Here is a 15,262-nt window from a genome sequence, read left to right as displayed (position 1 = left end):
TGAGAATTCTTCACATTCAAAGTTACTTTAGCTGTGAAAGGGATGTGGTTGAAAAGATAAAGATTTGTCTCTGAATGTACAAATCATCATTCAATGAAAATATCCAGGTAAAGCAGTAGTACAAAAGTGTATGAAAGTACTTATGTAATTAGAAATTTTTCCCAAAGACAGTTGTGTTGTTAGGTCTTAACACCTCTGACAAAACCAAGTGTAACCTTAACTTCTGTCACAAATGAACTCCACATGATTCTCATACGGTACATGAGTACTATTGTGTCTTCTTCCTTTATTTGACTGTTTAAACATACCCGTTGGAGCAATCTGCATCACATTTCACATAGACATAACACATTCAGTACAAGCTTGGGTATGTCCTTATATTATCTTGAACATATAACTTCAGTACTGTTGTTTCAGTAGGTCATTTGTACCACGTTGTTCAAGTGTGCTTCAATTCGCTGTCCAAGGTGCTGAATTTGCTGGAGTCACGGTCATCAGCTGTGGACACCCGTTCGTTGTCCAGGGTGCTGAAATCACCCGATCTGCACTTTGTATCCTCAATCAACAAAAGGCAAACCATGTTCCTTCAAATAACAGCATCAATCATTTCATCAGTTCAGAAAATAGTACCTCAAACGCTAATACCTAATCAAGCGAAGGGAAAACCATCAGTCATCCTATCGATGTCACTTAAGTTCGTGTTGATTTGCTCAGGGTTTCCCAAGCGTTGTCATATTAGCGACAACGCTTGGGAAAGCACACATTGCAACGAGGAAGTTTGATGCAAATCAAGCTCTGACTTGTATCACAAAGGGAAAGCGAGACACATTTTACACATGGCGCAAGTGCGTAAAATAACAGAATCAACCCGCTTCTTTAACTGCTGCTGAATCTGTACTACGTGATACAACGATATTCAACTTCTAAACAATTGTTAAGTATTGTAGTCGAAAAGGAAGACAGTCTAAATGTGAAAGTCAGATGAAGTTAAGTTTGTAGCAGAAGACACCGCGCCCCTCCCTCCTTCACGCGCCTCTCGGGCTACTAGCAGCTCTTCGGAACTCTGCTCGAGGACATTCCGGGAACCATCTGTTTCCGGCAGAGCACCGTGCGCGGGGCATGCAGGAAGCGAGGCTCACAAATTTGCGAGGAAAGGTGGTTGTCTGCCAATGTGCTTGTTGTGAAGTATCGCCCTCCCCCTTCCACCTCCTTCCACTTGCATTCTTTTCGGTCGTGTCTTGCACACAACAAGAGAAACAACAAAGTGTTGCGAGAAGAGAACGTACCAATATAACTCTGCACGAGAGGAGGGTGTCACATTTAGTGTACTTTGTAGAGATATATCACCAATGACTGGATAAGGGAAAGTTGTTCTGGTGCATTTCCGTTTACCTGTTCACACCTACACAATCCCCATTATTGATATCAGTTAGAGCAGGTGCACTACAACTGTTCAGGAAAGTGTTTATGCACGTGTGATAGAGAGATAAAGAGTGAGTGAGGAGAAAGGGAGGGAAGAGATGGTGTCAAGGTAAACTGGCTGAGAGACAAACTAATCTCCACCTTTCTGATGTGAAGTGCCCAGGGCATTGTCTGTAGAATGTAATGCTGCACAGAGAGGATGTGATCTCTCCATCATTTCTAGTTACAATGTAATCTAAATAAGATGCATTTCTCATTGTGGCCTGTTTTTTTTATCTTAAAAATTAAACCTGTTTAAAGCATACTGCTTTTAGCTAAAAGACACTATTGTTACACATTGTCATCCAGCGATATGACAAGACCCCCCTCTTTCTCCCAATTTAGTGGGCATGCTTTCTCCTATTCCCCTGCAAAGGTGAGATGACGGGGCCTGCTGATCCATCACCCGAGACCAAAGAAACTTGCAGGTACTTCACAGTGAGTTGTAAATGTTAGCAGGATCATAGCCTAAGGCAGAGGAAAGAGGTCTTGATTCATGTGTGAACAAGAAACCTCCTTTCACTATCATGTTTGTATTCTCTGTTGCAGTGCAACACACAAGAGTTGAAACAAGGCTCCTAAAATGAAATACATAGAGGCTGTTCTCTTATTTGGCATAATGATGAATAAATGTGTTTTCACTTACTGACAAGACAGATAAAAATCACAAAAGTTGTTCAAATTAAAATAAAAGCTAGACATTTTTTTCATCAATGAGATGTTAAACAAATAGCCAATTTGTGGAATGTTTTACTTTTCTTCAAGCTAACAACTATATAGTATAAAAAAGAAATATATCGAAAACGTAGAATGACTTATCACAGTTAAAAACACTTCTACAAAGGTGTTTTATATTCAATACAATGCCAATTAGCAGAGCACTTTATAAAACAGGTCTGGCAATTAGCACTTTGATCTGTGAGTTTTCAAAGTAACATGAAGCAACTCAGGGCTGACAAGAAGGCAAGTTATGAAAAAACTGGGAGCGTGTAAATAAGTAAACAAAACTGCAAAATTATGAAATTGCTTTTGAAGAAAATGTGGACAAATATACCAAACACAAACTTAATTGACTGATATGAATGTTAGCCACAAGCTACACAGAAATGGGTGTTATTGGACAGTTTAAACAGATTTCAAAAATACTGCAGGCAACCCAATATAACCTTCCCTTTTTGCTGCAAAGTCTTTGATGATGAAGCAGTAGGTATTTTTTTTCTAACCCCTGTATTTATCCACAAGTATTATGTAGCTTTCTCTTTGCCATATTGTAGGGGCTCGGAGAAGAATGTTATCACATTTGGAGAGTGATATTGATGAATGAGAACCTTTTTGTCACACACAGAGGCTACGGGAGACTGATCACTAAAGATCAAAACAAAAGAGAGCCAGGTAAGAGCAAACAAGGAGAAACAATAAGTACAACCGACAATGGTAGATGCAGTGTTGTTAGCCTGAACATGACTGAAGAGATAACATAAAAGAGGGGGGGGGGGGGGGGGGGAGACAAAAAATGTTACAAAGTAAAACAGAAAAGTACCATAAAAAAGAGAAGGACTGAATTAGGAGAAACAGAGGGGTAAACAAGGGAAAGAGGAAGGAAAGGAGGAATGAGGGATAATTGCATTAGAAAGAAGAGAGGGCCAAAAGGAAGGAAATGATTAGAGGAGAAGGGACTGATATCCGATAGAGAGAAGGAGAGACGGAGGAGGGGATGGGCGGGAGAGGAGGGTTCACTTACTGCCCGCCGTTCAATATATACTGACACTCTCTTTCTGTGTCAATATACAAACACGCTGTGTGTACCTGTGTGTCTGTGTGTGTGTTTGTGTGCGTGCTGGAAAAGGTCTGTTAATCCTAGTCTAGCTTCAAATGCCCCGTCTGCAGTCTCAGAGGAACGTTCATGTCAATCTGACTCATTCACCATGTCACAGTCATCTTGAACTTCTATGTTGCCTTCTCCAGTTTCTGACAAAGCTGAAAAGATTTGAATTCACATTAAATTGCTTCTTTACTCTATTTCACATAATCATTAGCTGAGTGTAACTCTGCTACTGAACAATTGTAAATATTGTCTTGTTTGATCTGTGGGACACCATCTTTGAAATTTAAACCACCTTTCATCTTCATGTGTCTTTGTTCCTCACTTTGGCATGTTCTTTCTTCTTTCACCTTGTATTTATCTTACCTCTAAGTTATACTATCTCGCCGCATATCTCCTGTGCCTCACCATCTATCAACTGCCTTCCCCTTCTTGTTTTTTACCTCTCTCCCTCCATCCCCGCGCTGCCTCTCTCCAGGCGGCCTACCTTTTGTCATTGACCCCTGCCCTGGGTGTCTGGGCATTGACTGGCTCTCTCCGTGTCACTGGAGCTCCCTGTCAATACTTACCAGGTTTGGCCACCCTCTGCGCTGTGGTCGGAGAGTGGGGGGAGAGCGGGAGATACAAGAGATGCTCCACAGCACCGGGAGATAAAATAAAAATGAATGAGAGGGAGAGTAAAACAAAGAGGGATGGAGAAGAAAATGATGGAGGGAGGCAGTGTGTGAAGCAGCTGGTCAGCAACCTTATAAGGTTGTTACACTTTAGTAGAGCCTTTTTGGTTTTTGACATTTGAAGCTTTACAGTGTATGAGCTCAAGTACAATGTTACACCACTATTAGATTCCCTAGATATCTGCAGCCATCAAATACAATTCTTCAGTTTTAACAATCTATGTGTCTACCTCTTCTTTTACTTGATTAAACTTTGAGACGAGGCAAGTTGAGATAAAAAGTTCTGGATTGCATTTTTTTTAGAGTTATAGGTTCTGGGGATGTAGACAGACATATTTGCTGTTATATACTGTGCAATTTAACATTGAATTTCAGAAAACTTTGCTTTCTCACTTAATTTTCAGTGTAAATCAGACATGTTTTTGCAAAATGTCCTCAATGGGTCATGTGTTTTTCTGTAAGCAGTGTGTCCTACCTTTCTAGTTGCATTTCAATATTTATTTACAAGGTGAATGCTCATCAACCATATGTTTTTAATAGCATAAGCCAATGAGCAAGGTTTTAGCTGCAGGTTTTTGGCAGGAGCTCCAACCCCTCAAATAAATAAAATTACCCCTTAAAATCAATACAGTCACAAATATAACAGCATAGGACAGTAAGACGCCACAATGACAGCAGAATCTGCAAATAAGTCTGACATCTGTCTGTATTAATAATTCAAATTACATAGAACATATAAATATCAATACAGTGTAACCGTAAACACAAATCAAAGGTTGATAAGTGTTTTGAAGAGTTGTTAAACATTAATAACACATATGACCTAAACATCATAAAAGGAGACATTGGCCTAGCTTTTAAAGCACGCACCCCATATATAAAATGTATATATATAAGAATATTACTTCTAAATGTAATGTCATCTCTTAGGGCCTGTGTCCATTAATGGTTTTTATTTGTGCTGGCTGGCAGTGCCTATTTTCTACCTCAGCTTTTGCAGTGTTTAGTGCCAGGGGTGCGATAATGCCTTTTAGCACAAGCTATTTTTGTCGCTGAGCTCACAGCACTCCTAGTTGAAAATAGTTCAACTTTTGGGGCACCACCAAACTCGTCAATGTCACTTCCCCATCACGATCAATTAAAATCAAGAAGGAGTCAGACTTTTGATATCAACTTTGCCAACCACAATGGTGGATGTACATACAGAGAAGAAACTATTCACACTTGTTTTCTTTAACCCTCCTGTTATGTTGCGGGTCAAATTGACCCTTTTTAAAATCTGTTTTAGGCAATATATGTCTCCCAAACCAGCTAAAGGCAGCATAAAAATCTGGGCAGCATGTGACAGAAGATGTATTGTGTTAATTAATCAACATCACTTCATGAAAAAAAAAAAAATCAGAATGTAAAATAAAATAAACAAAATCTATGTCATGTAAAACTATTGTATTTATATTTAGGGCTTTTCAATGTACATTAAAAAAAGTTTTAATATGAATTTTAATGAAAAACGAGTGAATTATCCTCATTTAACCATGATCTGAGAGAATTAAAGAACGCAAATGGACTAAATCTTGATTTAAATGGTTAGTAAGGGAGTTAAGGATTAGATTAAACAAAAAAGTGATTGGGATTTCTTTTGGGTTTTGACACTTGGATAATTGAATATGCCCCGGGTCAAATTGACCCAGGAGCATTATTGCTGTTCCAGAGGAACAAACATAACAGGAGGGTTAAAAGCACTATTTTCAAGTCTAAAGCTGCTGCCAATGCTATGAAACAATTTTCTATCTTTTGTTTTTACATTTTCATTGAATTAGATAAAAAATGAAGTTTACAGAGCGATTCAAAACAGACTTATCAGTCCATATCAAGGGAAGCAGAAGTACAGCGGGACACCTCTGTAACCTGGCAACATTAAGCACAGGTGAGATGTGTTATGCACTCTAGGTTTTGGGTGTTACCGCACACAAAAGTGGACACAGGCCCTTACATTGGTGAAAATATTCAATTTGAACCAATGGCTTGTGAAGGGCATTGGGAATTTATGTGGATGCTGACATTGGCTCACATTTCTTAAGGAGAACAAAGTAAAAGCTAAACCATGCTGAAACATACATGTTCATACTTACTGATAAAGATAGATGTATTGTAAGTCAAAGTGTTAACTCAGGCAGACAACAATAACTATGTGATAACCCAAATCATTTTACAGGCTATATTACGAAACGTGATTGTGTACATCCTCATCTGGAATTCATACAGTATAATTTATAAACTCACTGAGAGCATCACTCCCTATTTTACAGTCTACTCCATCTGCAGCGCGCTCAGCCTCCCATTCCCTCTTTCCCTCTTTCCTCTTTACTCTTTTCATTTCCTCTAATCTCTCACTCCCCCTTGCTCTACCTCCGTGTCACTTTGATTTCCCTATCCACTGGCCTGTGGGATGTGTGGTGGTGTGTGCCTGTGCGAGGGAGAATGAGAATGTATGTGTGAGCATGTGTGTTGTCTGTTAAGAGAGCATGACTTAATTGTGTAAAGCAGTTTCACAATCGTTGTAAGTGAATCAGTGGATGTGTCCTTAAGCACATCAGCGTATGTGGCATTGGCATTACATGGAATGTCGCATGTAATCCGTGTACCTTTGAAACAAGCACACGCATTTTGCTGTTTTGGTTGCAGGTGTCCCATCACATTCTCTGCTTATGTTTCAACTACATTTCTATGGATATCAGCATGAGGTTTTTCAGGCATACGTTTATATGCCTGTTTTAGTATATGATTTGTGGTCATGCTTGTGTGTCGGTTTCATGTATATGTCTGTCTTTTTGGATGCGTATGTGCATGAGTAAATATGTGGTTTTTGTACTTATGTGTGTGCAGAGACGCCTCTGCGTCTGGGCTGCAGCCTGGATGGGCCTGTCTATATGAGAGTAGACAGTGTGCGCGTGGAGAGCAGGGGAGTGAGAAGGACGTAGCGGCAGTTGGGGGGGGAGAGGCAGCGCCTGGCCGAGGGGCCCCCCTCTCGTAGACAGTTTGACTGATGACATGCATTAAACAGTTAATCTGTCTGATTGAATGTTTGCTTCCTCCAAATTGAAACATTAAACAACAAGGCGAGAGAGAGAGGGAGGGGAGAGCCCGAAGAGGAGAGAGGGATATGGCTTCATCTATTGCCCAAATCATGCAAAGCATGAGACTGGAATATATAATACTGTCCTGCGAGCTAGAGAGAGGGGGAGCTTGAGGAGGAGAGAGATTGGAAGGGACAGAGAGAGGAGTGTGAATGAGGGGAAGGGAAAACAAGTGAGGGAGAGAGATGAGAATGGAAAGGCTCTGGGTAGGTTTAGGGGGCAAGAGGAGAGTAGGAGAGGAGCGTAAGCGGGGAGGAGAGGAAAAGAGAGAAAGGGATCAGTGAGATGTAGAGGATACACGAGAATAGGTCCATAGAGAGAAACTGCAGAGCCAAAGTTCTCTTTAGCTGACAGTCCAAAAGAGACAAAAAGCAAAGATTAAACTGCATCACTTTAAAAGGATTATACTGGTGTTAAAAAGAGAGGAAGACTTCAACAATTAATGCAATTTTGTCTCTTGTGAACCTCACACAGCCTCAGCCCAAACATACTTCTCTATATTAATCCCAAACGGGCTGAAAGAGGCATCTTCATCCGGCTATACGTTTCATTCAGGAAGAGGGAAGGTAGTTGTCGCTATTTCCTAACCTGGTTTTACTTCCTGGGGTCATGACCCCTCTCACAGAGCCTGGTACCTCCTTATGTTGTCAGCTCTCTCCCACTGGGACTGACACGGAAAGCAAGATGCACCCTTTTAGTCTACGTCATTATGTGCTCATATTATATAGTGTGCTTCCTTGATGCATTCACCCATAATGCTCAGTGGTAGTGAGGCTAAAGAAAACAAAACCAGACATTTTTGATATTGTTATGAGATAAGCCTCCACATTAAGTATTAAAGTTTTTCCCTTATGCCTTTTCAATGCAGAATATTTTTGCCTATATTAGATAGGACAGCTGAAGAGAGACAGGAAATGTAGGGAGAGAGTGGGGAAAGACCAGTTGAAAATGGCTGTGGCCCAGAGTCAAACCAGAGATGCGACAAGGACTATAGCCTCTGCACATGGGGTGCACTCTTAAACTGCTAGGCCAACAGCCCCAATTATGCAAATCAATACATGACTTTCAGTCTTGATATATCCAAATAGTGTCCATGAATTAAGAACATAGCTATTACGACCATAACTATATACCAAGCTGTAAACATTCTGAATAATTGGGTGTTTTGGAGTCTGCCTCAAGTGGACATTCTGGGAACTGCAGTTTTTCTCAAATATGCAGTTGAGTATTTATCAACCCCCGGAGGCTGCTGCTTGTTTTGTCACGGCCTCTGGGTACATCTACTAAGGTGGGGGATCTTGCAAGCATGAGCAGCCAGACTTTAATGTAGCGTAAATACCAAATGACAAAACTGTCAAAAATAATAGCCCTGTTTCTTTAGCACGCTGAATGCTATCCCATGACAGGAATGATGGTATTAAGTTTCTTACATAGTTGAGGTAAATCAAGAAGTGCCTGAATCCCAAATGTGAACAACAGATAAAAATGTCAGTCCACCTTCAACTAAAAGCTAGGGTTGGTAGCCATGGAAAACTAGCATGAATGTGAATGTAGCATTTCCTCAGGACTCCGTCTATCCCCCCCTCGGAGCTCCTCCAAATGAAGCCCCTGCTAACATGCATGAGCACCCCACCATGGTTTGTGTTTTGCACTATGTCAACTCATGTCTCACTCAGCTGTAAGAAAACACCAAAACATTATCTTAGTGAAAGTTAAAAACACAAACAAACTTGGCTGCTGTTAGTACTCACAACTGTCATGCTAGCATTATCCAGTTGTACCGGTGACACGATATCAGGAGAAAAGCTATAATACATATAATACATCTACATTTTCTGTTGGACTTACTAAATGTCATACTTTTTTTTGCTTGTCAGAGCCCCCATGGTGAGAGCTTTTTAGACTCTGATCCGGACTACAGTCCTGAGCAAAGCACCTCATCGGGTCAGAGGGGACAGGCCTGAGGTCAAGCGAGAGGGGCAGTAAATAGAGGCAGAGGCAGGGGACGGGGAGTACACACGCACAAAATGTATGCGCAGGAGACGGGCAGAACAAGAGGACGGGATTTGATTGGTTTCATAAAATTGGACCCTAATGACCGTGATTGTTTGGTGTTTTCCCAGGTTTACACTGGCTGTAGATAGCGGCTTTTTTTCGCTCTTTTTTAAGAACACATACTGTATTGAATACCATCGGGACATAAGGATAATTTTAACCAGTATAACAAAACGTGTATCTAAATCTGACTACCAACCCCAGCTTTAATGCTGTTGGTTAGACCTGAATGGTGTGATGAAATATTTTTCGTGAAACATTTCAAATTAGTAGTAACAACAAAATAAGAATATAATTAAAATGTAGTCTGTCATAGTTTTTGTTAGATAGCAATCTAAAATGATTCCTAGTAAGATCCGTGTCTAAGTTTAAGTTTTATTTCATTTTTTCATAGCCCAGAAGATGAACCTATGGGCAGAGGAAGAGCAGGACTAGGAGACAGACAGAAAAACAATGGGTTAGCTTTTATCAGAGCTGTTGCCACAGAATTGCTGGTAGTAGATTGGGAGAAATTGGGTGACCCCGAGCTGGTAATGTGATATGTCATTTAGCCTTAGCCCGACCCTGTCCCCTCACAGGGTTCACAGCCGTCACCACGCTCAAAATGGGCTTCCCTTCCCTTTGTCTCAAGTGCATATTCTCGTCAGTCAAAATGACCATCATTTTCTCCACCAGCTGATTTTGGTCCAGCTCCAAGACTGCGGTATAATTGCAAAAACAGACAGCCACTAGGTCTTGAAGAGCACATAAGCTTAAAGCCACTTTACCACCCAACAGTCAGCAGCCAGAGAGAAGAAAAAAAGACAACAGAGGAAGATGAAAACATTAATGGATAGGTTGCAGGATGGACGGATAAATTGATAGATCTTTTAGAGAAGGTCAAACTTCTGTGCCCACACACGGGACCATCATGGAGAGAAGAGAAATTGATTGCCGCTCACAAAGGCGCTGAAATGACTAGAGAAATTATTTTCTGGGCAATGAACATTCTAGGAGGTATGGGGGGATGTGTGGGGCCGAGAGAGAGTGCAAACCTTTCTCACAGGGAGCAAAATGGCTCGAGCAAACTGCTGTCAAGTGGAGTTGTTGGTGAAAGATCATTGAGTTGATCCTCAAGTAGATCCCTACCAAGCTGGCTGAATAGCTGTGTATGAATGTGTGTGTGTATATAAATGTATTCATGTGAATTCCTACAAGTTTCTAAGAGTTGCCATCATTGTCACAAAAACTAACATGTAGTTATCAGCGTGAAATGGTCAGTTTGATTAGGTTTAGGCACAAACACTACTTGGTAATGCTAAGACAAAGTGATTACTGGGTTTGGTGTCTGAATTTAATTTCAGAAATTCGAGTATGACTTTGCATTATCATGTGCTTTACAATGTTGGGTTGTATTACATTAATAATCAAGCGCAATAATACATTTAATATCAGAGGCCATGTGCAGTATTACTGATCCTTAATGTGAATTGATACCAATATTACTTCAACTGTCACTCTCATGTGAAACCTAACTTACACATTTTTAGTGTACAATTACATTTAATACAAGTTGTTATAATTACATTTGTTATCTGCTGCAATTTTCTTTTTTTATTACCTTTCATTATCACTGCCATTACTACTGCCATTACTATCGCCAGTGTAATTGCTTTTACTTCTTTTTCTGCTTCGCTAAAGGCAATGTTTTTTTAAACCTTAAACACTTCGAATTTTATAAGTGACTTATATATGAAGCTTTGCAGTGTCATGCTTATTTTACTTTAACTGGAATTTAGGGGCAATCTGCCACTCAAAGATCATTTGGGATTACTGAAGTTGTCTTTTCTTAAAAGAAGGGGAAAAAAATCACAACATGTTTCTGTCAAAACCAAGCGGCAACCTCCGGTCTAAAAATATGAGTCCAATGCGGAAGTACTAAAAACTGCAGTTCATAGAGGATCCGCTTGAGGCTGGCTCCGGAAGTACCGGAAGTCACATACACATGAATGGGAAAAAGCCGATCTTTACAGCAGAAATAAACATGTTTACAGCCTGGTTCAAAAGACGAGTGTAGTCTGGATAGCTCATTTCTCGATCGACACGCACTGTGATGGGGGTGAATTTTTTTCTAACGCGGCAATTTTGAAGATCTTGAGATCTCGAGTCTTCCAATGAGAGGCACAGCTGACTGCAGGAAAACTGTAGCTGTTGGCTAGGAGGCTCAAACTCCGCCTCTTTACGTCACAATCACTCGACAGCAGCAATTTGGCTGCAGCCGCCGACTGGCCTCAAAACAGCGCTTCAGAAGTAACTCAACTTTGACTTGAGCTCTTACACTGGACACAGATCCTGTGTTTGTTCGAACCATCCAACCACATCATCAGCTCTTGACGGCTACTTCCTTGCCCTTTATACTGCCTCACCTGACTCTTTCCTTTGCTCCTCCTCTCCCATCATAAGTATTTTCTGACTCCCTGACACATTACCTCAGGTCGTCCGAGGCCTGCTATAGGGAAGCCAGACGTTGACCATGATCCTCCACTTGAAACCAGACTTGGTCGACTTGATTATCAACAGGCCAAGAGAGGTTTTGCAGTCAGCAGTTAGAGCCTTGTGGTGCTGCTCCAGTTGCACTGAGATTGCATCAACGGTTAAGCTAGCTGCTGGCGATAATTTGTCCTTTTTCCCAGATTTACCACTCTTCATAGACATTTTGAGGCAGATTATCCTTTTAATTTGGTCAAAATATAAGAAATTATCCTTTGAGGTTGTAAAATGTTGATATGAAGGAGTAAAAGATGATAACAGGCAGGAGTGATGCCAAGCTGCTTCTACTCCATGTCACTCTACTCTACCAATGGATGATACTGGCTAACTCAAGATGCTAGAAGGTGCAGTAGGGCCCAATTACCCCATATCTGTGTTGACATGGAAACAGGAAGCAAGCTGCGGCATTACCCCATCAAAGTCCAATGTTACATGGACCTAAAACACAAGTTGAGTGACCTTTACAAAGTCAAATTTCAGTAGCTACTGTAGGACTGTCAGTGTCATAGTTTGGAGTTTGCTGAAACAATTATCGTCCTGGACTCTCTTGAATAATGATTGATTGATGGGACTTATAGTTATATAGTTAAAGTCTACGACTAAATTTATAGTAGTATAGTTAAAGTCTGACATTTCTCTTGCATCACAGCAGCTCTATTTTCTGCTCCAACATTAAAGAGAAGATACAAAGATACATACGTTTGATGAAAAATTTGAAACACTGAGAAAAATGTTTTTAAGGCCCTTCGAGTACTTTGATCTGGGATTATGCTCAATGTTTGATTTTAGGATTGACTGACATAAAAGAGTGCTTCAGTTGGACCTTATTAAAACATGGAACCCTGTATCTTTGGTTTTATGGGAACAGTTTAAATTGACTGTTCATAGTATGGTTGGAGTCAGAGATGTTGTTTACCAGCCTCAGCAGGTTTTAATGTGGACTGATTGAATATTATACAAATTGTAAAGCTGCATAGGACATTCTTTTACTTGGGATTATAAATAGAATTGACTTGCTTTAACTAGTTTCCCCTTTTTCTTGGTCAGTCTTAAACAATTCTTACGGTACATCTCAACATGCACTTTGAAAGAAGACTTGGTCTGTGCTGTCTGAGAAGCTTTGCCGCCTAGCTTCATGAATACTATTGGAACAAAAGCAAAAGCAAAAGTGAGAGATAGCAGTTTGATTTAAACTGTTCAGATATTTGAAACCACGGATCAGGGCTGACTAATCTTTGTGACATATGTTATCACAAACAAGAACCATAGCTCTCATGAAGTACACAAATATGTCTTTCCCCTCAGCTAGCCTTACAAATAATTTCCCATTTCCTTTCAGCCATCAACACTCTTTGGACAACACATATGAACTTCATCTCAACGGACCTTAATACAGGTGTATGACCAGGATGGTAGGTCTTAACTATTTTGAGATAGACATGATGATTGTTACCTTTGATTTGCTTTAACTCCCAAACTGTTGAATCTCTGAAGCTCTCACTCCACTCTTCCCGTCATCAGGTTTTATTCTGGTCCCTGTCTCAAAGGCCTCCGTCTCATCCCAAGCATTGCTCTTTGGATTACTCCACCACTGGTGCATTAAACACCACCACCACCATGGGGTATAAGTGAGTGCAAAACAACAAACAAACAGCACCCAAGAGGCTCTAATGAAATTAGTTTCTCTCACATTACAAGAGACCCAGCACTTAAGCATTCCCCCACCTTACCTTAAAAATGACAGCAATAATAATCCGCTTCACTCTTGGGGTTTGCTCTAAGTACTCATCAACATACTCATTTGATCAGTGACAATAAGTGATCCTTGTACACATGAATCCTTCTCTGTACAAACTTTGCACAATTAATTTTAAAGATAAACAAATCTTTCACTTCTACATCCATACCCCATCATCAAAATGAACAATCCTCCCTTCTCTTGATGATCCCCCCCCCCCCCCCTTTAGATGACAGTGAGGCCCCTTCCTCTTCTTCAGCTCTCCTAATGACACTCAGATTGATAGGGAGGCCTCAACCAGCAGCCCAACAAATGGCCCCACAGCAGGACCGGAGGAATGGTGCACAGTGGCAGATATGTAGATTGCGGAGTGCAGACAGAGATGGATCAGGGGGGCTTTTGTGCGGATAAACAAAGTGAGGTTGATTGCTAGCACAGAGAGGGGCCATTACGGCGAATCCGCACGCTAATCATAATGAATCACTTACTTATTAAGCGTTAATTATGGCACGCAAATACATCCCATGCAAGCCAGCAAGCAGGGAGGCAGGCCGCTGTTCTGGGGGGGGGTTCAGGAGGAGGCGAGGAGGCCACATTAATTTATTCTTATTTATTAATTTCCCTAATTAAAACAACAAGGCTGTGGAATAGAAGTGTTTTCTTTGGGTGAAACAAATGAAGGCCCTGGAAAAGCAATATGAAACCAGGCGTGGCTTGGTGTAAACATTAAATCAAGTGAAGTGATGGTGCTTGTTCAGCTGTTCATTATTAAAATAGCTTTATCCAATTGGGCTGCCCTCTCTTACCCCCTTTTCTTTGTTATTCTATCACACAGCAGCCCAACACACACTTGTACTGTGCTGATTTGGATGGATGGCAGATTTCATCATCATTATTCAGTGAGTGGTTTACTTGCAACACCATAATAAGCCGCAGTCGTCCTTGAACGCATCCTCATGAAATGCCATAAAATCAGACAGAAACGTCCCATATTTCCTACTTGATTGTTTAATGTTTACTCATTCTCTTCCACAACTGTACAGCCCTGTTACTGGAGCTGAACTGCTTCCCCTATTTTCTCAAATTCGTTCATTCACCCCACCGTCCTTCTCCCTCCTTTTCCACACTACCTTCTCTCAATTTCCTGATCTCTCAGTCCCGGAGCCCACCTGATCGGGCGAAGGGCGGTAATGGCGTTAATGCCCGGTAATACGGGCCAGATATTATAATCTCAACACTGTCACATTGCGTTAGCCGTGGGAGACTGACGTGTCAATGCCATGGTGAGCAGGTGACGCGTGGGGCTCAGGAAGCGTGGCCCGGTAATCGCCCAATACAGACACATTTATTTTGGACTTGAATATTTTCACCATGCTGCTCTTGCTGCAGAGCAGCTGCTGAGGGAAACTTGAAATGGTCCTTTAGGTCAGGAAAGAGGGATTACACCTCATTTTTAAGTAAAAGATTGAAACTTTACGCAGAGCTCCAAAACAACTTTGATAAAACGCACTTCTTTTTCTTTTGCAGTTTCAAATTCAGCATTGATAGATTTTCTAAAATATAAAATACCCCGGGAAGAGCTAAGGGTCTGTTTAAAATCAGAAATATCAGTGACATTTTTATGGAGGCTTCTTTTAGAGATTGTTTAAAGCACATCAGACAATATGTACCAAATATTTAGAAAATAATTCATGATGATGTTTGTGTGTGGCCTCACTTAGTCCTGTGCTGTAACTGAAAAGATTAATGTTAAATGTTATTATAATGTGCTGTTTTTATAGAGTGGGGACAAATTTAGGGACAAATTTAGCAAAAAGGATGAAAGCTTTGAGCTCTTAAGTTTGAA

General features: G+C 40.8%; 1 protein-coding gene across 5 annotated transcripts in view; it reads left to right on the top strand.

The window, feature by feature from the left end:
• Positions 1 to 15,262, top strand: part of erfl1 (Ets2 repressor factor like 1) — a 105,693-nt gene that overhangs the window by 22,239 nt on the left and 68,192 nt on the right. Inside the window, exons 5-8 of one of the 5 annotated variants that reach the window (XM_034698761.1) lie at positions 1,807 to 1,889; positions 2,807 to 2,853; positions 13,018 to 13,090; positions 13,200 to 13,306. The exons of 1 other annotated variant lie outside the window; for it this stretch is intronic. In XM_034698761.1, coding sequence (XP_034554652.1) covers positions 13,079 to 13,090; positions 13,200 to 13,306 — 119 coding nt within the window. In that variant the 5' untranslated portion in view covers positions 1,807 to 1,889; positions 2,807 to 2,853; positions 13,018 to 13,078. Of the gene's footprint in view, positions 1 to 1,806; positions 1,890 to 2,806; positions 2,854 to 13,017; positions 13,091 to 13,198; positions 13,307 to 14,251; positions 14,316 to 15,262 lie in introns of those variants that run through there. 3 more of the 5 variants (XM_034698764.1, XM_034698762.1, XM_034698765.1) reach the window with 3 other exon arrangements.

This window comes from Notolabrus celidotus, chromosome 12 (assembly GCF_009762535.1).
Source record: "Notolabrus celidotus isolate fNotCel1 chromosome 12, fNotCel1.pri, whole genome shotgun sequence".
In the NCBI taxonomy this organism is placed as follows: Eukaryota; Metazoa; Chordata; class Actinopteri; order Labriformes; family Labridae; genus Notolabrus; species Notolabrus celidotus.
Note: the sequence above shows the minus strand (reverse complement) of the source record. Positions and strands in the feature narration are given on the sequence as shown.